The sequence below is a fragment of the Mytilus californianus genome, unplaced genomic scaffold (assembly GCF_021869535.1).
Source record: "Mytilus californianus isolate M0D057914Y unplaced genomic scaffold, xbMytCali1.0.p SCAF_26, whole genome shotgun sequence".
Lineage (NCBI taxonomy): Eukaryota > Metazoa > Mollusca > Bivalvia > Mytilida > Mytilidae > Mytilus > Mytilus californianus.
In genome coordinates this window covers 1,050,451-1,075,849 of record NW_026262675.1, presented here as the reverse complement: position 1 = coordinate 1,075,849, position 25,399 = coordinate 1,050,451, and the positions used below count along the sequence as shown (strand labels likewise).

Genomic DNA, 25,399 nt, shown 5'->3' with positions numbered 1-25,399 from the left:
CAGGATAAGACATCAAATGCCGGAAAATTAACTATGTGTATTTCAGTTCCGATCAACTATCATTAATTCATGTTCGTTTTATTATGCATATTATCTTGCACACTGAAATTCAATATTGAAATATCAATAATTAATACGAGTTTATTTGCTTTGTTAATCTGCAATATGCACGATTTGTTTTGCTAAACAATGTTCCTATACAATGTTTACAAAAATGCATTATCTGTATTTTATAACTTCTGCCAATCTAGGCACACCTCCAGAGAGCCAGTTTAAAATTTTAGAAAAGTTCATCTTAATATATATACAAAAATTGATATTCCAAGTCTAAGACATCCATTTTATATCAATCAATATCTAAAAATACCACTACTAATTTCCAATACTAAATCAACAACCACACCCACACATATTACCTTAAATTAGGATAGAGCGAAGCAGTCCACACCTTTTTAGAAAGGTCAAACTTGTCCATATTTAGTTTAAGGCAGTCTTACTTATCTGTCATCATTTGCTTCAAGTTTATTTGAGTTTGACTCCCAAAGCAGGTTGTAGCAAAATATGGTTTAAGTAAGCCCGGTGATTTTAGTGGAGCAGATTTTTAAAACCAAAGGACGACGATGTACACAAAGTAATGAAAATCAGGGGCGGATCCAGGATTTTAGGTTGGCGGGGGGGGGGGGGGCAAATTTAGATTTTCAACGAGCGGGGATAGGCGAAAATGTTTGTGAGGTAAAATTATCGAAATATACTTTATTAAGCTGAGGACAACCCATGCTTTGCAAATTTTAGGAGGGTCGCACGCCCGCCAAGCCCCCGCCTGAATCCGCCCCTGACAATAGTAGAGGTTTAAAATGATATGCTACTTAGCTCTGCCAGTCTTCGTCAAATCGAGTCTCAAAGGCAACCTCTTCATTATTGATTATTGTGAACGAAATACTGCAATTTGCAATGTCTACAACATTACACCGATTCGTATAACATATTACCTTTTAAAGCAACACAGCACAGCTGGAATAGCGAGTACAACGGAACAAACAAGAATAGCTAGCACCACAAGTATACAGTTTATATCACAGTTTTCAATGAACAACGAAGATTCGGCATAATCGGCTGGGCGTGGTCCAGATGAGGACGTAATACTAATGTCACACCTCTTCGCTACTCTCTGGCGGATTATTTCGCCATCTGTTGCTCCTAACTTTCCGATCCAGTCTAATTCTAAGAAAATTTCTGGCTCTGTCTTAGGAGGACAGGGGAAACTGTCCCAGATATCGATTGGATTTCCAATAGAGGCAACAGGATCGCATTCGGAACATTGCAACCATCTATCAGAGTATGTCCAATAAGCTTCTATAGTCTGAAATAGAAAATAAAACTTTTGAAGTTCTTTCAAAATATAATATAGTACAGCCAAACACTGTAACATGTCTATCTATAATCGTGACATAATGAATATGTTTAACAAATTAAATCATCATGCAGATACTAGATAAAATTGAGAATGGAAAGGGGAAATGTGTCAAAGAGACATGCCGACCAAAGAGTAGAAAACAGCCCAAGGCCACCAATGGGTCTTCAACACAGCGAGAAAATCCCACACACGGATGCAAGCTTTAGCTGGCCCCTAAACAAAAAAATGTATACTAGTTCAGCAAAAATAGGCGTCACACAAAACTCCGAAACATTTAAATGAACCAAAATTTTAAAAAAAACATACAAGACTAACAAAGGCCAGAACATGTATACAACCACATGAAATCTGTAATTTGACTAACCAACAAGCTAGTTTTCTTTAGAAACACTGAAAATTGAGTACAAAATGTAAACAAAATGTCTATTTGATACCCTAGAACACAAAGTACGAAATGTGTGCCAAGTTACCCAAAATGCTATTTAAAAAAAAAAATATTTTCTTATTTTCTTAAATGGTACTTAAATAAAATTTGATGGAAAACTGCTGTTACTTAATAGGGTGCGATACTTATTTTGGATTTTACCACATGTAACTATGTATGGTCCTATGACTTTTCTTTGTGGTGTTTATTACCATATCCAGCATATCAGCAGATATATATATATATGCGGTTTTTATCCAACGCAATCATAGGTTCGAACGAAAACAACGTTCAAACCTATGATTGCGTTGGATAAAAACCGCAATTTTTATACGTGTGCATGCAAAACAAGTTTCTTGGTAGAGGGGTCTAAATACAGCACAAACAACATTTTCCAAAAGACCTAAAAAGTGAAAAAGTATATTTTAACAAAACGCATTTGACTAGCAGGTCGAACAACGGATGTTCTTAAACCCTGCTGACTAATTATATATATATATGATTGGTACATGTTGAGCAGTGGATATACACACTCTTCTCTTAATTTCCTTAGATATAAGTGAAAATAAAATCATGCACTTTAAAGTAGATTACCTAAAGATGATTCATTTGAGATTTTGTCCCATTGTGTTGATGGTTGCAGAGAGAAATTATTAAAACTTTAACGGACGCAAAATGATGAGAAAAGTTAACGTGACTCTTTAGGTCAGGTGAGCTAAAGGCAGGTCTAATATTAATTTGATAACATTCCTTACATTAATGTTAATGTATAAACATTAAGTGAAAATATATGAGGAATCGATAAAAATGTCACTATCAAATCGAAAATAATAGCCAAACTGCATAATTGGACTTGGACGTTTACTTTATATGACAAGTTTGAACTTTGAAAATCGAGTATTGACTTCACATCATTTTATATGACTCCATAAAAAATCCAATTTATGAACTGAATTTCGATGCACTTCAATTTGTTTTTGCGCTTGGCAGCTATCTTGAATTCATACATGAATGACACAAAGGCATATACGGATAATTGTTCCATTTATCAGTACGAACCAAGAAGATTATTTAGAGTACATTAAACTGAGCGATTAATGACAAAACTGTATCTATATTTTCATGGAATACCACAACAAAAATCTCTTATCGCTTTAATATTGATTTTCATTTTTGTTATCAGAAAGACAATGTTGTAGGATTCTACTAATTTATCATCTTTCACGTCAAACAAGCCTATTATTAACCCTCCATGACCGCCGTGTTTCACAATATGGAGGTATAATTATAGCGGAAAATGAGGTGTGCTCGATTTACTGAACTAAATGTTTGATAAATGACACCATATTGAATTCCAAATAACGCTATTTATTGCTTATAAAATCAAATATCAAAGTGTATTTTCACCGTCTGCTATGATTTCCGAAACTGAGATATGACCTTGCATCCAAGCAAGCGTGGTTTTTATCGGAAATTAATATCACTTGAACAAAAGTTAAACTGCTCTTAGTTTATACATAGATTTCAGACAGTAGACGTTAATCAGTTTGAATCCGAAGTAATTGATTTCATAATGTTTGTTTTATTAAGAAAGCAATGAGAAATATGGGATATTATCTATTTGTTATATATTGATTTTTACTTTTTTATACTTTTAAAGAAAACAAATTAACTACGATATTCAGACAAAAATTAGCGTTTCACGATTCAATGGCAACTTCGGAATTTGCATTTGAAAACAATTAAAATCCAATAAAAATGTTAAAATAAACATAGTCCAGTCTGTCATTGATAGAAACAGGCATGGTCGGCACTGAATTGAGCTTCATTACGGATAAATATACAGTACCGTCTTACAGTGTTAATATTTCCCAACTCGTTGGCTATGTCCATGTCTGTAGTGAGGTTTCAGATTTCAATGAACGTTACCTATATGTGTATTACTGATAAAATATTGAGTCAGAAATTTCGTTACAAAATTATCTAAATCCTTTACAAAATTCATAAATAGATTTGGTTTGAAGTTTGACAGTACCTGCAGAAACCTTATTACAAACAAGATATCACATTCTTATTTTACGGTAATATTGCTTATACAGCACTTAAATATAGATACGATCCATGCAAATTTATTGATCGTTTGAAAAAAGCTTATTCTAAAAGCATACCAATTTAACACTGTAGTAAGTTCTTTGAATCTTATCTTCAATGGCACTTATATTAATCTTGTGTTTTTTTTCTCAATTACAATATGCACTGCAATTGTTTCATGAACATGCACTTCAATGGCAATTGTAAGTGGTATACCGGAGTATCATCGACTGTAAAACACAAACTTAAAATTGCCCAAAACAAAACTTTTAGTTTCATACAAATCTTGGTCCAAGGTACAGTGTCCGCCAACCGGAACTATCAAGTGTTTTTTTTTTTTTTAAATGAAAATATAGTAAAGCTATTATGATAAGAACACGCATATAAGATCTGAAACAAGTGTCCCGAATATTTTACAAAAGCCGATAAACAACACGAATATAACACTAGATCTTGCAATTTCAATTTTGTTGTTCCTAAAGTGAATAGAGTGGGCTCTACATCTTTTTTTATATCACCTGGCCCGAAGGGCCAAGTGAGCTTTTCTCATCACTTGGCGTTCGTCGTCCGTCGTCGTCGTCGTTAACTTTTTACATTTTGAACTTCTTCTAGAGAACCACTGAATGGAATTAAACCAAACATGGCATGAATGTTCCTTATGAGGTGCTGACCAAGTGTTGTTACTTTGTAGCCGATCCATCATCCAAGATGGCCGCCAGCGGGGGACTTCGTTTAACATAGGACCCTATGGACAATACATACAAATGTCTTCTTTAAGAAAACCACTATATGGAATGAAATAAAACGTGGCATGAATGTTCCTTATGAGATGCTGACCAAGTGTTGTAACTTTGTGAACGATCAATCACCCAAGATGCCCGCCAGCGGGGGATTTAGTTTAACATAGGACCCAAGGACAATACATACAAATGTCTTCTTTTAGAGAACCACTGAATGGAATGAAACCAAACATAGAATGAATGTTCCTTATGAGGTGCTGACAAAGAGTTGTTACTTTGTTGCCAATCCATCATCCAAGATGGCGGCCAGAGAGGGACTTATTTTAACATAGGACCCTATGGGAAATACATACAAATGTCTTCTTTTAGAGAACCACTGAATACAATGAAATATGAAATAAAACATAGCATGAATGTTCCTTGTGAGGTGCTGACCAAGTGTTGTAACTTTGTAGGCGATCCATCATCCAAGATGGCCGCCAGCGGAGGACTTTGTTTAACATAGGACCCTAAGGCAATACGTACAAATGTCTTCTTTTAGAGAACCGCTGAATGGAATGAAACCAAACAAGGCATGAATGTTCCTTATGAGGTGCTGACCAAGTGTTGTTACTTTGAAGCGGATCCATCATCCAAGATGGCGACCAGAGAGGGACTTAGTTTAACATTGGACCCTATGGACAATACATACAAATGTCTTCTTTTAGAGGACAACTGAATGGAATGAAACCAAACATGACATGAATGTTCCTTATGAGGTGCTGACCAAGTGTTGTTACTTTGTAGCCAATCAATCATCCAAGATGGCTGCCAGAAGGGAACTTAGTTTAACAAAGGACCTTATGTGAAATACATACAAAATTCTTCTTTTGAAGAACCACTGAATGGAATTCAACCAAACATGACATGAATGTTCCTTATGAGGTGCTGACCAAGTGTTGTTACTTTGTAGCAAATCCATCAACCAAAATAGCTGCCAACGGGTGACTTAGTTTAACAAAGGTGCATGAAGTGTTGCTACTTTTAGCCGATTTACTGTTTAAGATGGCCACCAGGATTTTTTATTAAATTACGGGGCAAATATTAAACCAAATTTGGCCTCAATCATTATTAAGGTATCTGTTATGATTTTAATCTATTTTTACATGATTTCTAAAACCAAAGTAGAATCAGGTGAGCGACACAGGCTCTTGAGAGCCTCTAGTTCTTTGTTGCTATTAAAGATTGGAATGAGCTTCCAAGTAATATAAAGTCAATGACTAGGACGCATTCAAAGCTTCAGAAAAGCAACATCTGAAATATAAGTAAATTTGTATTTTTATTTGTGACTTAAATTCAATTAATGCCATGCCTCCTTTTAATTTCTGAATTTTTGAATATAAACCACTTTAAGGACCCCATTGTAAATAAGCGGACAAGCATTCATGGGTTATCCTTGGAAGGAAAACAACTTGAGAGTGAATTTTAGCATTATCGTATTTTTTTTATGTAATATTTTTAATTACGCATATTTTTAAACAGCTGTACAATATCAATTCCTAAATGAATTTTACCTTTTACCTTTTACCTAATGGTCATTCATCCTGTCGATACTTATATTTTGGCATTGCACTGGGTCATGTTTTTCTCATAACTAGTTTGATGTGTATACTGATTGAGATTTTAGTCTGGGAAACATAATTTATTTATGATTTGAAATTTGCTTTGAACTAACTTCGAATTAATGCAAGTACTCTTAGATCGGTACCTTGTGTTTCTACCGTTTTGTTAGTTTCTTTTGTGTGTGGTTCTTACTGATCTGATTTGCAACCCCTTTCCAGCTGATATTCATAGTTTCTTCTTGTGCTTTGATACCACTGTCTCAGGTTAGAGAAGGGCTGAGCGCTTACAAATATGGTTAAATCCGACACATTCTTAATGTGTTATTTCAAAATCAGAAGTCTGTGATTCAAAAGCTGTCATTGGTAACAGTTAATGTCTGCCATATTTGTTTTTCGTTTATTGTTTTTTTGGCATAAAAATCAGGTTTTTGGTTTTCTCTTTTGATATGTTTCATATTTGTCATGCCGGGCCTTTTACAGTTTTTTTTATACAGTATGGGTTTTAATCCTTGTTGAATGCCTTAAGGTGACCTTTAGTTGTTTCTTCACTTTTTCGTCTTAGGTGGATAGTTGACTCATTTGTAACCATACCACATCTGTTTTTTTTTTATTTGTACATTTAATTGTCGGAAAATATAAAAATGTATTTGTACGAGCTTTAGAAACAATTGTTTCGTAAAGTGAGTATAAATAAATTACACATTTTTCGACAATATTAAAATAAGGAGTTGAGGTGTGATTGCCCTTAAGACAAATATCCACCAGAAAACAACTAACATAAAAACAATAGAATCAAAGTACTGGAGTACTTGCAGTTACTGAAAGCAATTCAAAGCCAATTACGACTTATAATTTATTCATGTTCTCCCAGAGTATACATACGTTTTTTTTATCTTTCAATTTACCTTTGGTGCTTTAACGTTTAGTTTCTTTAATTCTCAACCGTTGTATGACTTTTACAGAAAATCGACATGGCATAAACGTAAAACAGTAATTAAAAAACGGTAAAGGTCGTGTGATACAATGCAGACAAGGCATAACCAATATAGACACTTGTATATTAAACTTATGGTTTACATTCAGAGAAGTTTTGCAACAAATCGTAGAAACCTACGAGAATCGAAACATTTGACAATATGCTAGCCATATAAATTATAAATAATCTTGCAGATGTCGTAATTACATAATACCATGACTTGAGTCTTTTGTAATGAAGTGAAATGGACATGTGCAGACATCTTAGTGTAATCTACTTAATTACAAACAGTGATTTTAATCAACTTTTGATGTGACGTTTATATTCTAATCAAATCTATAGTAAGTTCGATACTTAAAACAGTCATGGCAACAACGCTAGGTATAATAGCTATTAAGTAAGACTTATCTATTTACAAATATATTTTGTTATTTTAAACTCATTGTGATCGCATCATGCTTCTGATATTACTGAAAAGTAACAATCAAACAAAACCTGCACTTTATCGGCGTATTATGAACAAACGAAGGGTAAAATTGCAGAAACAGCTTTCTGATAAAAATTGGTAAACTAATCAAAATAGAGAGCGTTCGGTGCGTAGAAAGGATGTTGTAGCATGATTGCTTTTCGGGGTTCGGTTCGTCAAATAGAACTGAAAAAGTGCACATTGATTAAACAAACACAAAATCATCTATGAGACCTTTTAACTCGCAATATGTTCAAATTTTATAATGTCGATTTTAACGTAATGTGTACAAATGTAGACCGACCACGGTTCTTTATTTCAGAATCTTTACTTTTGTTTTAAATTTCGATTGGTTTGAAGAAAAAATGCTCGACTGGACAATCAGGTGTGATTATCAGCATGTTTTCGGCTTAATACTAATATGATAATGATGCCAACTACATCTCCCGGTCTCGAGAATAAGAACTTAACATCAATAAAATGTGAGAGAAAATTTGTATATCCTTATAAAAATGTGTATGCTGTGTACAATAAAAATTTTAAGCTCTCATGTTTATTTCGAAGAAACGGGTCATAAAAACTTTGAAAAAATAAAAGACATGGCTAAAAGAAAAAAAGACAAAAGGCTAAAACAAAGGTCCACAACACATTACAGAAAATGTAAGATTGAGCAACACTTACCTTAAAAAAACAGTGGTTAACTCAAATTTTACGGAATTCTGTTCACCTTAATATTATATCAACTTTCCTGAAAGCTGATGCTTTTGAAACTCATTCGTGAGACATCACATTGGATACAAAACAAAATAAAGTCATGCCAAATATTTCAAGTATTCTCTTGAGCGTTATTTTTACGATACAAGGCTGTGTACCTTTTATAGGTCAATTTAATACAACATGGATACTTATATTCAAAATTTGTCTTTTGATCGTTTTTAGCTTTTTATCATGGCATTGTCAGTTTGTTCTTGACTAATGAGTTTGAATGTCCCTATAGTATCTTTTGCCTCTCTTTTAAGTCCTGGTATGAAACAGACAAACATGGAAATGCAAGTTAATGAAATCGCGTTAAGACAAGGTGGGTCGACAGGGCAAGCATCACCTGCAACGCATGAATCAACCGTCGCACAAATCAAAAGTAACACACAGTAGGAAGAGATTATTTGCATCAGTTGCTTTCCTTCTTAAAAATTATTTGAAAATTCGATGTAATTTATAAAAGCTGCAAGAAAAATTCGTAAGGGTTCCGCGGTTCCGCGGAACCCAGTGTCTCGCCTACTTTTGCTGTTAATCGCAGGCTCAACAAAAATGAGATGAGGACAAAATTTAATAAAAATATTCCTCTCGATACAATTTTTTTTATTGTAAGCAGCTTCTGTCCAAGTTTGGTAAAACTCCAGGATGGTTTATGAATCTAATAAATATTTTAAAAAATTTAACTGCAGACTGTATGTAACGTAACTGGAAGAAAAACTAAGTCCATTTATAAGTAAAATATGGATAAACAAGTACAAAATTTTAATAAAAATTTCCTTCTAGATACTAGCTTTTGATCATAAACAAGCATCTGGCCATGTCTGGTACAAATCCAGGATAGTTTAAGAAAGTTATTAAAATTTTAAAAACTTTAACCACAGAGTGAATGTAATGTTTCCTGGCAGAAAAACTAAGTCCATTTATAAATAAAATACGGAAAAACAGGATTTTTTTTTTAATTTACTTCTGGATACTATCTTATGATCATAAATAAGCATCTGGCCAAGTTTGGTAGAAATCCAGGATAGTTTGAGAAAGTTATTAAAATTTTAAAAGCTTTAACCACAGAGTGAATGTAATGTTTCCTGGCAGAAAAACTAAGTCCATTTATAAGTAAAATACGGAAAAATAGGATTTTTTTTTTACAAAATTAACTTCTGGATACTATCTTATGATCATAAACAAGCATCTGGCCAAGTTTGGTAGAAATCCAGGATAGTTTGAGAAAGTTATTAAAATTTTAAAAACTTTAACCACAGAGTGAATGTAATGTTTCCTGGCAGAAAACCTAAGTCCATATATAAGTAAAATACGGAAAAACAGGAATTTTTTTTTTACAAAATTAACTTCTGGATACTATGTTATGATCATAAACAAGCTTCTGTCCAGGCTTGGTAGAAATCCAGGATAGTTTAATAAAGTTATTAAAATTTCAAAAACTTTAACCACAGAGTGAATATTTGTGGACGCCGCCGCCGACGACGACGACGACGACGCCGACGACGCCGACGGAATGTAGGATCGCTATGTCTCGCTTTTTCGACGTCGAAGGCTCGACAAAAATGACTCCTTTGTAAGTGAACACAAGCACACAGTTGCTCAATTATACAGCGCCTGCAAAGAAACAGATCATACATTAAGTAGTGCGTCGCAACACTAGTAAAAGAAATAAGAAACCTATTGCAATCTATGATTTCCGTCGCAGGACAGGCGAAAATTTAATACAATCAGACTACATGCAGTATAAATTCGATGAATTTGTTTTAAAATGACAGGCAACTTATAGCCATTTTAAAAATTCCTGCCAAATATTCTCAAATTGTACGATAGTCCCCTTGCCATACATGACAGGAAGATTTCTTACATATTCTGAAATAATACTGAAATGCAATGTTAATTTTAGCTACCATTAAAATGTGATCATAGTTTTGTTAAAAGGCGATATTGATATATACCCAGTAAGTCAGTAAGGGAAAATATGCAAAATTAAGTAGTTCTGGATCAATAACGTAATTACTTTAATTTCTTGCTTTTAATGGAGAAACAATGAATTGCAATTTCCCGACGTCTCTACGGGGAGATATAACTACAGCTAACAAGGAGTCCGATGGTTGGACTACTTAGTTTTATCGATGTTAATTAATAGGCCACCAGTAATGCCTACTTAGTGCCATCAAGATGTATTATGAATATGTAAACACAAGAAACAGTTTATTTATCTGAGATTTCTGTCTAATAATTCAAATTTATTATTCATAGGTGTTATTGCACATGCACATGACAGTAAATTTCATATGCAGTATCTTTGTTTTAGATGACATAAACAACATATGAATGTGTTTCAAAAGGCCAAGTGTTAAATCAATTAAGTAAATCAATTGTCCTAGTAAGCGTTTTAATTTAATAAGTGTTGTATTATAACGTTTATAAAAAGGAATACAATGTAGATGTCTTCTAAGGTCATTCAATATATATTGCAGGAAAAAAAAGATAGCATGAAGGCCCGTTGTCACTATCCAAGTTTTTTTACTTGGTCAAACTTTTTGAAGGATTTCTGATAGTGATGGTCTTTGATGAGATAAAATCTCATCCTATTTTCCTTGGAACTTGGATGGACTTTGAGAATAACCCAATCCTAGTGTAGTTTAGGAATGTTGCAATGTTTGTTTATTAAACAAAGGCACACCCAAAATTGGCGGGAAAAGTAGAATGAAATCCAGTGGGAGTAAAAGAAATTTGCTGTGGAAAAATAAAAAGATGGATGAATTGATTTCGGTCAGTGGTTCAACTTTACCAAGAAACCGATTGAAGGTCGCTTTGTCAATTCTAACATAATTCTAGAATTTGACCGGATCGTCACTGTGAATTTCACAAGAGTGTTGAAGGTACTCATCTGTCTTCCTTTTGTCAGCCAATTTCTTGTCTCCCTTTTCCTCACTATTGTATGCTGTCTAATTCACCTTCTCAAAATGTTAATACACAGAATACACAGTGAAAGTGCACTGCCGTCATCCTGTGTGAAGTTTATTGGGGCCATTTTTCTCTTTGTTATCATTGAACTCCCATATATTCTTTGACCAAGGTTTTAATGAAATACTTTGATAGTGACAACAGATGGCTTTGACAAAGTTTTCTTGTTCAAAGTTTTCGTTAACCAAGTTTTGGATGGAAAACGTTACAATTGGCAACAGAGGCTTGAAATGGATACGATGTTTGAAATCTAAAAATTGCATACCAATACTGTCACATAACATAACATAAACAGCAATCGGAAATGTTGTGAACACGTTAATCTTGTCTACAGCATACCATGAATAGTAGTGATAACTTTGTTATTCAAAATTTAAAAACGTTTGTTTTTACTCGTGCTTTTCTTGGTACGTAGTTAGTGACTCAATTCAAGCTCCCAGTCTTTTTTCTTGCGATTGTTATAATTTTAGTATATAAAATGCAAAATAAAAAAAAAATGAAAAGTGCCTGAAAAAGTAATAAGATCTTTTCTTAGGATTGATTTTTTATTTCATTTATAATATTTAAATTATTTCTTTAGGGTAAACAATTAGAACTTGAATGTAAGTTTCATTGAATTACTGTAAACCAACGAATTTTGAGAAGATATATTTTTGTATTAAACTGTTGGTATCCCACTTCGCGGTGATAATTTTCGCAATTGTCTAGCCATTAAGACGAATTTATATAAGGGATATAGGGCCAACTTCTTCTGTACTTCTTTCACTCACAAGGTCAAATATAAACAGCTGTCAAATCCTGCTGAATTTGAATAAGAGTACTATATATCATATATACATTTTTCAACAGTTTTCCATTAAATCAAAATGTTATACAGTACTATATGTTGGTTGCCTTTGATGGCATTTTGATACAAACTTGCAAATTTTAAATGTGTTTTGTTAAGATATAAGCGTGTCGCTAACCAGAATGATTTAATCCGTATCCCGAAAAAACAATCAATATAGCTTAACTTCCAGCAGAGTTTGAAATTCGGTTGAGAATGTCCTTATATACTGTTGGGGATATATACTCAAAATTTTCAAAAATCTGCCTACATTGCTGTTTGCGACCCTATTCACAATTATAATTTTATGAGATGTACACCCATGGAACTCACAGTGAATCTCTGCATGGATTTACGTTAAAATTTAAAGACTTTTTGAAAATGGCCCTTTTGTAAAATAAACTCGGGCGATATTTGCTCTACCTCTTTGACATTCCGCGAACTATATGTATATTCGACTAAATTTTCACAAAATTGGTGCACAGTATTATACGTATGTGTCTCGTTATTGCAGTAATTATTTCAATAATTTCATGTATGCGTTTTCTGCAGATCTAGCATAATCCAGAATGAATTAGGGAAAAGAACAGATAATTTTCAGTAGATATATATGTGATTATAATATTCTCTTTCAGAAAATTTCCCACTATTAAAATACGGACATTTCTTTTCTTAGATTGTGAGTGAGCATTAAATTTGCAATTAAAAAGTGAATTTGTACTTCTTATTGCGCATACGTGTCATATTAATTCTGTTTTCCTTCCTCTGTCCTCTTTATAATAATAATGAAACTATCTTTATTTAAAAAGACTTTCTCATTTGGATTAAACCAATTTTCATTAAGGCTCTCTGGATACAATGATTATACATGAGTAAGAAAACACATAATGTAAAATCTGTCTGTACGGTATAAGTCTTTCATTTCATGCAAATATACCAAATGAACTTCCTATTATACAGACAAACGTATGTTTAACACCAATACCATTTATAGTTCTAAATTGCTTTTCCAGATTCATTTCCTTGTTTATAATGTTAAACATGTAAAGCTTAAACCGTTCTGTTCTCATCTCAATTCCAAATCTCAAGTCGACGAGAAAAAAAAAATTATCATTTCATTTAACAGTTTCTATATACTCTTAAGGATCATTGGAACTAACGTATTTTGTAATGGCTTTTATTTCATAGATAAGACATTTTCAAAACAGCAATGTAGCATTACTTTGTTTACGCTATATGAAACTTGTAAATTAAAAATCCTTTGAGATGACCAATGAATTACAGCCAGTTGTCAGCAAAATATCACGGACGTTCAATTGTAGAGGAAGTTAGTTGAAATAGATTTGTTTTTCTTAAAAGAAAGTGATTTGCAGCTCAAAACCCAAGGAGATACGACAACTTGCTTTCAATTACCTTTACAAAAAAGGTTAAGTAGTAGCTAGTTATTCGGAGTCCTTCGGGGCAATTCGTTCTTTCTGTTAATGGCAAGCAATTTGTTCCATGTCAAAAGACACACAGTGAAAAGATAAATAAAGTCAAAGGTTTACTCGATATCATTTCCATTTATCAGTCGGGAGATACATTTAGTACGTCCTGGGTGTAGAATTATCTACATTGTTAATCAATATAAACCCTTCAACAACGTACAAAAATGTCTTTTTTTTACACTACAACAATAATGTATGAATTTTTTATGGGGAAAATATAAAGCATCGATAACTTCATCGTAGTAATTATACCGTTTGATAACATCTAATTTCTTAAATTGTGTTTTATGCATAAAAACCACAAACAAAAATATAAGTTTGACTCTATGATTCATTAGAACACAAATTTCAATTATGGTATACCACCGTTTAAACAACAGCGACATTAGAGAAAGGCAGAAAGGATGCTATGACTATGAAAATTTCAATTCAAATAGAAGATCTTCATTGGACAAACTCACATGTATATACTTAACGCCTCCCACATCGATGTCTCTCTGTTTTCTTTAATTCTCATAAAAATCGAACTTTTCCACAGTTTTCATGAAGTTTAACTACAAATTTGAAGTCGATTTGACATGATCCACACGTAATTTAAATGTGTATATGTGTTAATAACTTAAGCTCCCTCCCTCAGAAAAAAGTTCACCATTTTTTCTCAATTTCTCATAAAACCGAAGTCATCTTTTTACTACGAGGAATAACAAGGGTAAAACGTCTTCAAATTAATAGATATTCGACAAGAAATGAAATGATATACTGGTGAATCGTTGAACTTATATGTATAAGCCCCCTCTCAATAACAAATTATCTTTTTATTTTATTTTCTGATAATCTATTTCGTCCATTTAGGTTTTGATAATTACAAACTTTAAATTCGAACAGAATGTAACAGAAACAATTTGACCACCCATGTAACATGCACATGTGCAAGTCCCTTCCTATAAATAAGAGTTCCCCATGTTGAAATCATCCAAGTATTTGAAAACTAGTAAATTATCTTTTTTTAGAATTTTGAAGGAAAATGCTATATGCATGAAATTATTTACAAGAGACACGAACGATTATTTCTGATTATCGACCTCATAGCATATTATAAATATGTTTCTAGTATGAAACCGATACATCCTATGATAGCAAGAAACAACCATATTATGTATATCCCGCACCCTTTGGTTAGTATTTGGAAATGTATTGACAAGTAAATACACAAAAAAGACATTTAGATTTGTGACTTTTCAATCCGAGTTGGGCATCTGGTGGTGTTGGATAAAGCATGCATTAATAGTTATATACTAGAATTGGGAATTTAAACCATGAAGTAAGACGGTTATACGAAATGTCGTTATTTTACTCTATATAGCCGTTCAAAAGTCACAGACTGGAACTATTTGTAATGAACCTGAATACTTTCGAGGATCAGATGGACAGCGGTATCCTATACAATTAAATACCGTTACCTATATCGTTCACTGTAATTATTTTAGTGTGGAATACATAAATTGATGAATAAATCTAATGTGATATTTGTGATCAAAAGACTGTGTTATTATCTGAGTGTTTACTCATTGTCCAGTAGCAAATATATCAGGCATATTCAGGAAAAGAAAAAAAGTACCGACCTCCAAGGTAAATCTAAAAAGCGGGAAGTCCAATAAAGCTGACCAAAGCAAACGCTCGACTATATCAATCAACGGTACGACTGGAAACAACTGTCACAGTGCTGACTAGGTACAGGCATTTTCCGGAAGAGAAAAAAATGGTGGGTTAAATCTGGTTTTATAGCTAGCTAAGCCTCTAACTTATATGGCGGTTGTTTATAGTTCCGCTATATTAACTAAATTATGTGGGCAACCCAAACAGACAATATTGCATGGTTAACGAGACAATAATTGGGACCCAGCAGCAAAGACTGTGTAAACGCACATCATCATTGAGATATACCACATAACCGAATTTAAAGACACCGATAGACGGCGGGACAAAACAATTTAAAATATTGACCTTATGAATGGTTGTACATAAATCAGTTAGTCGGACGGAAAACCTGAGCTTGTTTGACTGTTTTGCTCAGGTCCTTTCGTATTTAATGTTTTCTAAAGCTTAGTTTTGGCTTTCCAACTTTTTATGTCTATTGAAAGATTTCAGAATATGATCATGTGTTTTGTGCATGGAAATCAGCATCCGGTATAATTGGTGTATTGGACAAGTAAACATGTATAGGAATCTTAGGTTTAGCGTCTTGTGCTTGCCTAGAACTCTTCGTTCAATATATACACGTAATTTTCTTGTAAGTACGTTAATTGTGAGATTCCTAGGAAAGAGCAGGCAAATAACATTTACATTAAGTTAAGAATAAAAAAATATTGGTAATTAAGTCTGTATTACTTAACATACATGCGCTTCAAACATGTTGTCTTCGCCAAATATGCATAGAAGAAATATTTGTTCACTTTGTACCTAACAGAGAGTTCTTTTTACGTATACATTTTTACGTCAACTGCTCACTATGAAAGACCTATGATGAATTGCTTAATGAATGTTAACTGACTGATATGTACAGTATGAACACTTTCGTTTACACAGCGTCTTCATAAAATGAAGATAGACGGCTTTAATGTAGATCATATTGTGCTCTGTAGAAATTTCCTTTGCCTAAAATTAATAGCGTATCGTTGTCTCTGAAGCTCCCACAGAGATCTTCAATAGTGAAGCAGTCGCGAATTCACAGATGTTTGTTTTCTGATGCTGAAGATATTGTCAGCGTCTACTTTTCGTAATGTTAACAATTTTTAATTTTCCATTTGGTATCTCTTTGTTCTTACTTTTTGTTGACATGTGACCGACTGTTTCTGAAATCAATGTATATCAAGACAGGGAAGCCAGCGTTCTGTCGTGCCGATGTATATCAAGACAGGGAAGCCAGCGTTCTGTCGTGCCGATGTATATCAAGACAGGGAAGCCAGCGTTCTGTCGTGCCGATGTATATCAAGACAGGGAAGCCAGCGTTCTGTCGTGCCGATGTATATCAAGACAGGGAAGCCAGCGTTCTGTCGTGCCGATGTATATCAAGACAGGGAAGCCAGCGTTCTGTCGTGCCGATGTATATCAAGACAGGGAAGCCAGCGTCGTGCCGACACAAAAATAATGTATTGGTTATTATTCCTTTTTGAAAAAGCCTTGTAAAATGAATTCGGATAAAATGTTTAGCTCAATATCAGTCTATTATAAAACGTAAATACATGAAACACAAAGCTAGAATTTCAAAATATATTGCGGTGCGTGTAATAAATTGTACCCCCCCCCCCCCCCCCCGTCCCCCCCGGCCGCCAATAAATATAATAATAGAACTATAAAGATAAAAAGATGATATTAAAGGTTTTTCGAAGTATTTTAACAAATCAATACTATCCCCTAAATTATAACTCGAAAGAAATGTGTAATTATAATGTTGTAAAAACAAATCTGTACTTATTAACCAAATACAAATGTAGACAAATTACAAGACTGACAAATAATTATCAAAAACTTTGTTAGCTATGAAAATGAAAAACAAGTTTGGGTTTGGAGAAGCAAATGAAACGTTATAATTATAGATTTTCGCAATATGTGACATCCGATATCCTGTATGTTCAAGTTCTGTTCTAAAGACAATACAAACATCAACTTTATTCACGTCTAAGACATAGCTGAACTTGCTAAAACCCTATAACTGTATGTTATAAGGTAGAACAACAGTCTAATTCAGGAAATATGAGGGTGTCATATCTAAATAGCTATAGCTTTGTCATTTAAAAGGATATTAAGACAATGAAGTACCATCTCAAGGAGATGAGAAAAAATACACCATGTATCTATTTATCCTTAAATTAGCATTTAGTATGTTGATTTCATCATAAAAAGCATAAAAAGCTACAAAACCGGATCTCAGATTATTATTTTTTTTTCACAAGTAAAGATCATTGGAACGGAAAAAACTCCAGTCGTCAACCCGTAATAGGACATGATATTAGAAATCTTAGACACTTGTTTGAGTCTTGTATCCTGTGTTTATCTATGCAAAATAAAACTACTAAGTTACTACAAAACTGAAAGTGCTAATTTCGACAATATGAAGTTACGAAAAACATTGTATTCAAATTTGTCCAAATATAGTACGTTTTTAATATTTTCTTACATGTATTGTAATAGGAGTAACAATGTGTCCCAGCAGTAGCTGTTTGATTCTCATCTGTCTTTATTTCTAATCAAATGACAAAAATATAAAATTTCAAACATAAACAGTTTCATTTGAAAAAAAAGACTGCTGTGCTACCTTAAACATGTTTGTAGAATGGGACAACCTGGTTTTATAGGGATAATATCTAGTCAGCAGCAGATACAGCTGTAAAAACAAGTATAATTTCTTTAAAACCATAGTCACTTCCTTCGATCTCTATATTCGGCCAGCTTGCTTTATAATTTACTCATTTATCATAATCAAGTCTGTTAAATTCTTGAAAATGCACAACAGCGATCATGTTTTCTGAAAATTCTTTGAACTAATGTGTTGATCGTTATTAATTACATTTCTCGTTCAGTTTTGTTATTTTACGCATTGTTTTATTAGCGTAATGACTTTATAAAAGTGACGAGTAACCGACGTTGTAATATCGTCTGTATTTAATACTTTGAAGCAGATCTGATCTGTCAATGAATACAAAGGGAAGAATTATCAGCGAACATTTAAGATCGAGCTAAATTAAATTATTTTCGCATTATTGGACAATGAATACATTTTTCTTTCGGATACGTATGGCAATATGAGGTGTCCATTAATTCAAATACCTCACTGATCGATACTATGTGTTGTGGACTATTGGTCCAGCTATGAATCGTCCTGCCAGTAGTCAACACATTCACGATGATCATTTAGTACATATCACAAAATTTTATACCTTTTTACTAAATACTATGGTTAAACTAAGTGATTTAAGTTTTATTTGTGTCTAGATTCACACGTAGGTACCCAAGTAAGTAAGGACTCTACTCATACGAAGCAAAAACCGTACGTTTTACTTCGATGCCATACCGCTTGGGCGATACCACTGCTGGCTAAATGTTCATTCGTCAAATGGTAAATTTTTCGTCATATGTTTTATTAAATACAATTTTGTGAATGATCTGCTGATATAAATAGTGTACAAAAACTAAAAATTTATACTAGATCCCCGTCAAGTTACTCGTTATATATTGGGCATAGGTCTCATTGTAACATTGCTATTGAATATTGAAATATTGTAAATTTATTACTTATGTTTTTTTTTTTTTGTATACTGTTTTGTTTTTATTTTGTTGTTTATTGTTTGTTTAAATTTGTATTGCCACACACTTACTGTAAATGTGTAATGACAATACAATTGATTTGATTATTAGTAAAAATCCTGTGACAAATCGCACGCACTGATTAGCCATGGAGGCTGCAATGCGAGTTTGAAAAGTGAACACATTCGTGGTTATCCCGCGACACATGAATTCCATAAAAGATAACCTAGTCATGGTGGCGTTCATAACATGTTCGACGAGATGACTTAATGTTTCCATTGAAAATCAATGTTTCAGTTGTTTCTTTGTAAACAAAAAAAACCCTCTGAAGTTAATTCTGATATTGAATGTATAACGCATCTAACGTTATCTTTATATTGAGATATATTTACCCCATATGTAGGTTCAGTAGATGTTGCTACAGACAATTGGGAAAATTGAAGCCATCTCTTTTGTCTAAAAGTTTAGTACCCAAACTACTCAAGACACAACGTAAAACGCAAGATATAATTTATACGTTTCCCAATTTTAACGGTCTACAAAGTTAGATCTATACATTTTGTAGATGTATAACCATGGTTTATATATCTTTAACACACCAAGATACATTGGTTTTGTCAACGTCGAAAGAATGAATGATGCCACAATAAACTCGTACGGGGAATTTGATAGACAGGATACATATATAGGTTTCATTTTCTACGTTTCCTTACAACGGGGATTCAAATTTAACCAATATAAATAAAAGGAAATGTGGGGTATTCGTAAATATGACATCAAGCTGGCGATAAAAAAGGAAAAAAGATCATTTAAAAGGAAGCCATATGGATGCATCCCTTTTCATCCCACCTTAGTAATCTGAAAATTATTTCTCGCATTGAAACCTCAACGAACATGTAAAAGTTAATTATCAAGAAAAGATGCATTAGTTTGTCCCTTTTATCTATTTTGAATTTAAGTTGTCAGCTCTGATGTTCCTTTTGGGACTATTCAACAAAATTAAATTGGTTAAAAGCAATAAACTCAATTCAGATCTGGGTCATTAGAAGCAAATGACACACGATTGTCAGTATTTGCTAATTAAGTAGAACTTTGTTAATTCCGACATAACTTCAGTCTCTACTATTCGTAAAAATCGTATACTTATTAGATGGAAACCACATGCTCTGTCGATATATCGCCAAACCCTATATTCGTATCATACAATAAGACAGCGGTTCGTTCAGTGCATTTTGCACAAACCGAAACGTGTTTAATTAACTCCATTGATACTTTTTCAAGTTAAATCCGTACTTTTATTGACAAGAAGAAAGTTAATTATAATGTGTATCTTTTTGATAACCTTACTCAAGCTTTCAATTGATAAGTGTTAATTTCTTTCCTCATAAATCAATGGAAACAAATTGTTAAGAGTAAACTATGAAAATAATTTAAATGTCAAATATCAGTGTTAGCTCATTTGACGTCTAATCACTTAACCTTTACCTCGAAAATTGTTTTGAAAAATTAACTGCTTTATCCAAAGTCATTCAGGCTTTATTTAATTCACGAATTTCTTTTAAATGTTCATATTATATAAATGTTTAAACTTTGGGGCTTTAGTCGTCACTTGTTATTGAAGTGCATGTAATATTTTGACCAACACATACATTATTTGTATTCTAGATGATAGATTTGTAAAGCAACTTGTTTAGGTTTCTGAATCCTATTTATTACAAGTATACTATATTGTATCACTATGTGATGATTTAGTCAATTAAATATTATTTAAACTGATGTATATATTTTTAATTTATATTGTTTGTCTCTCTTTTTTAACTTGTTGATTTGTAACCTGACATTAAAATTCGTGGGAACCTTATAAATCATGTAAAAGTAATTGCACAAACATTATTTCTTTTCGTATTTAAATCAATTGGGATACATTTGGGACACGCCAAAATGGATTGTAACAGTCATGTCAGTCAAATGATCGAAGTAATTTACTGGTCATTACACATGACCATCTGCTCCGTCCACAAGGGAAAACTGACCGCTAACACCTGGCTCATAAAAGTAAAACCCGATAATGGCCCCGTGAAATGCCCTGTGAATTTGTTTTTCCAATTACAAAAATTTATTTGGATCACACCATGATGGCTAGTACGTAAAATTAGTGTTCATCTTTGACATGTTTCTAGAATAAATAAATAAATATGTACAAAATAGATTGGTATCTCCCCTTTAACATTTTCACAGTATAGGAGATAAGTAAAATAAACTTGCGGATTATAATTGGCCTATAAAAACAAATACAAGATACATGTACCTGTATGCTATGAAATCGTTCACACTTTGATTTTCTTTTAATTTTAAAGTTATAGTGGTTAATTTCTAAGATCATTATTATTTAGAGTATCTCATTATCTTGCTGCATTTAAAGCAAAGTGCTCAATATAATTGATCATCGAGGATCCCTGCAACAATTGCTTATTTTCTAGAAAGAAATACAGTTTTCACCTTTTGTGTACTTTTAAAAACAGTTTCCATTACAAGTTTGATATTCTACAAGATCAATATGAATGAATTAATAATAATGTTTTCAAACTAATTCTCCTGTAATGAATTGATTTCCATTCAAATTAATACATATATTGCGTAGTTTCGTATCAATTAAGGCACTCATCTATACAATAAGTGATGTACAATGTTTACAGTAACAATATTTTCGTTTACATGCCAAGTTCTGTACACGTATGTACTTTATTAACCTGATGCAACCGTTTTCTTTACCTAACCATTTGTTACACGCTATTTCTACATCGCATACTTAAGGTGTCTCCTGCTATTCAAGATAAAAGAAAGTTTTACAACAATTACTTTTCCTTATGATCTAAAATCACCCCCTGTCACTTCTCTTGACAGCTCAAAAATTAAATTATCTATCCAACCGTGTTTATAACAAAGCGTTATTTTCGACTATGCAACTAAGACGATGGGCAATGGATGAGGCTCATATATAGTCTTTGTTAAAGGTGTCGTTCAAGTGTTTAATCTTTTTTCTGAAGTTTAATATCTAAACATCATGTTTCAACTATGTTTTCAATTTATTGATTTATCAGTCCGGGGTTAAAATCTTGGCAAGAAAATACATTTAAACAATAATTCAATTTTATTTTGTAATATCTACCCTTCTTTTGTTTCATATAACGGGCGGTGTCCATAATACAAGAAACAGACTGTTTCTGTTTAATTTTAGAGTAAAAATGACCACCTACATATGTATATTAGTTTACACTAAATAATGAATTGTTTTAAACAAGCTCGGAAGGTATCTAAATAAACTTGAATTACAGTTTTACATTTAACTGAGCACGTGAAGTGAAATGATATACAAACAATGATGCATTTATACGTAATATATAAAACGAGTTTTTTTTTTATATTCCCAAATTTTTGAGAACATTGTTCCTCGTCAGCATATCACATTAAATGAACAATTATTTTATTGATAGCCATAATCAATCAATAAGATATATCAGGGTATCACTGTGATTTAAATTAGAGTAACATTCATTTCAGGTATAAATGAAAGTCTACATATAGCTTTGTTATCGAATGAATTTAAACTTTCCCCATTTTACTTTTATTTTAATCATCAATCATTTCCTATAACGTATATTGCCTAATTCTACATTAAATTCCTCATAGTCTACCTATATGTCAAGTATAAATGCACTGGATCATAAAAATAAAATTAACCTGTCTAGATTCTTCATTAATTATCAATATACCAATATTATAATCAATAGATGTCCTTAAACTTTTCTCTTGGCGATTTAAAATAATTCACTGTACTTAAAACGAAAGTTTAAAATTTTTAGTTCGTTTTAAAAAGGATACAGCCATGTCAATTTCTGTAAATTAATGTATAAAGTTTTACCATTCGTACAGATTATTTTATGATTTACCTCAGCTGAACAATCTGATTGGATTTTAATGAGTTGGGAAACTGATTCGTGATCGTTATTTCGTATCTTTAGGGTCAGATTTTAATCAGATAACGTCAGCCGAAGGAGTTTGGCAATTGAAGTTGTATTTCTGATTAAAGTTACATTTTAACACAGTAGCAGCAGACATTCTATAAAAATCTACATCTTTATTTTTACGAAAACAAATGTTTAACGTATATTTGGTGTTTAGAGGGTATTTTTTCATACGTGTTGAAAAATATATGTAGCTTGCCATAAATGCTCCTGTATATTTTGACATTTGGGAAAAAAGAACTATAAAATACAATATCACGTTAAACTAACCAGATTTCTCACTAACAGTACTCACTCTAAACTGTCAGTATCTTGGATACCTTTTAATTTTTTTTCTGATTATGTGACATTAACAATCACAACAAAAGCTTGTTTACCATACTACCACATAATATATATATATAAGTATAATCAACAGTGTAATACAAGTTTGGTGTTATTTGAATTAGAATTAAAGTTTGACAGTTGTACATTAAACCAGGATATAGTTCAGTATAAGTAATATAAATCTCACCTTGTATTCTAATATTTCGCTGATGGCACCAATCAAAACAATAATATAGATCCTTCTAAGTTTCCCATATTCCATTACACAACAGTAGAATACAAGTATCCACATAGCTTTACACAACATAAAAACAAATATTCATTTTTATCGCTGTAAATATTTTCTTTATGGAAGAGTAAACTCGCATGTCAACACAGCGGAAGAAATTAACAAAATTGTGAAAACCATCAATTACAAATAAAAATTCACATGTCAAGCCTTTCCGAGCACATGGTTTCAAATCTCTTCACGGAGTAAAAAGTAACTTATTTTAAAAAGCAAACACTATTATTATAAAATTGTAGCGACATTGATCGGTGTATACATGCGATCTGTTACATTTCTATTGTACGACCAATATTTATCATACTCAGATTGTATGCATTTAATTATAGATAAAAATCCACTGAAAGGGCGGAGAATCTGTTTTTGTATGCAAATCCACGCTGTGCGTCTGAGCAAAATTAAGATGCGATAATTAAGGTTGATATTCATTGTAATCACCCGTTGTTATGTCATTGTGGCTTTTCGGTTATTTGGCAAACTTTTGTCAGTTGCTTATGAAGGGCGCCAATGAATCAGTCATCCGGCTAACTGTCACAAATAGCAAAACGTTCTTTCTGCTAGAATGCGTTTGTATGAAAGCAGCATGTATTGAGTTAATACGGCCACATTTGTTTGTAATTTAGCGAATTGTAACCAAACTAATTTACACTTAATTGTGAGGATTTTCTTTTAATTTAAAATCATAAATCCAGTCACCATTAGTAGAAGGTTTTCAGATTAAATTACAAAATTGCAAAGGGCATATACTTTAAAGAAATCGATTAGTTTTCCCATCAAATATATTTCCAAAGATGGAGTAGGTAATTTTTAATCAAGTTAACCAAAGCCTCCACTAAGAGGTTTTTACACATTAAATCTAGTCTTAAGCAACATCCAGAGGAATAATTAGAAATTGCTTGTTACAAGCATTGGAACTAAGATAGATTGTTTAATGTAATGAGAACAAAAAAATTCAAAATTAAAATTTAATTGAGTCACAAGAAATTGAAATGGATGCACGAGTTTATTGTGCTCTTACTATTGCAAAGATCGATTACATTTTGTGTATTGGAAAGAAACACGACAGGTGTTATGTGTTTCTTGTTATAAATTTAACGGTGTGCAATTCACATCGGATTAGAAGTTCGTTTCAAGCGTAAAATTGTACATATTTGCTCAAATAAACAAACATGAATTTCATGACTTGTCATTTCATTGCTTGTTTAATCTTATAGAAAATATGTGGAAATTGAACTTTCAACCTCCACATTTTTATTGACGGATAGAATCTATATATTTTCAAAAAAGCATAATTGAATTGTGTAAAGACGTTCCTCTTTTTTGAAAAAATACATAAAGCGCGTAACTCGCACCAAGTATTAATGATATATACATTTTTTGCACTGGTCATGTTAGTTGTTCTGTCAACGATGAAAAATTATGCCGTTAACTAGCGGTGATTGATTATCCCCGTCAGGAATTATAGAAATTTACATTGAATAGTTACATCTGTCTTGAAACCTACATATGAAATATACAACTACGCATCTATTCATCAATTTTGACGTAAATGAAAAATATGACTGAATGTTGTACATGTTAATATACTAAATACAGCCACAGTAACTATACATAATTTTACTGAATAAAACTACACCGTTTGTAGGCGGTATCGAAATCGATACATCGGAGATACAATTTTTTTTTGGTACGATTTTGTCAATGGA

The 25,399-nt window shown here is 32.5% G+C and overlaps 1 protein-coding gene across 1 annotated transcript in view; it reads right to left on the bottom strand.

Annotated features, from left to right (window-relative positions):
- LOC127732635 (uncharacterized) overlaps positions 1 to 24,278 on the bottom strand; it is a 29,489-nt gene extending 5,211 nt beyond the window's left edge. Inside the window, exons 1-2 of the mRNA XM_052241720.1 lie at positions 23,595 to 24,278; positions 990 to 1,360 (exon numbers count right to left, since the gene is read on the bottom strand). Coding sequence (XP_052097680.1) covers positions 990 to 1,360; positions 23,595 to 23,714 — 491 coding nt within the window. The 5' untranslated portion in view covers positions 23,715 to 24,278. The remainder of the gene's footprint in view (positions 1 to 989; positions 1,361 to 23,594) is intronic.
- Between the last annotated feature and the right edge of the window lie 1,121 nt (positions 24,279 to 25,399).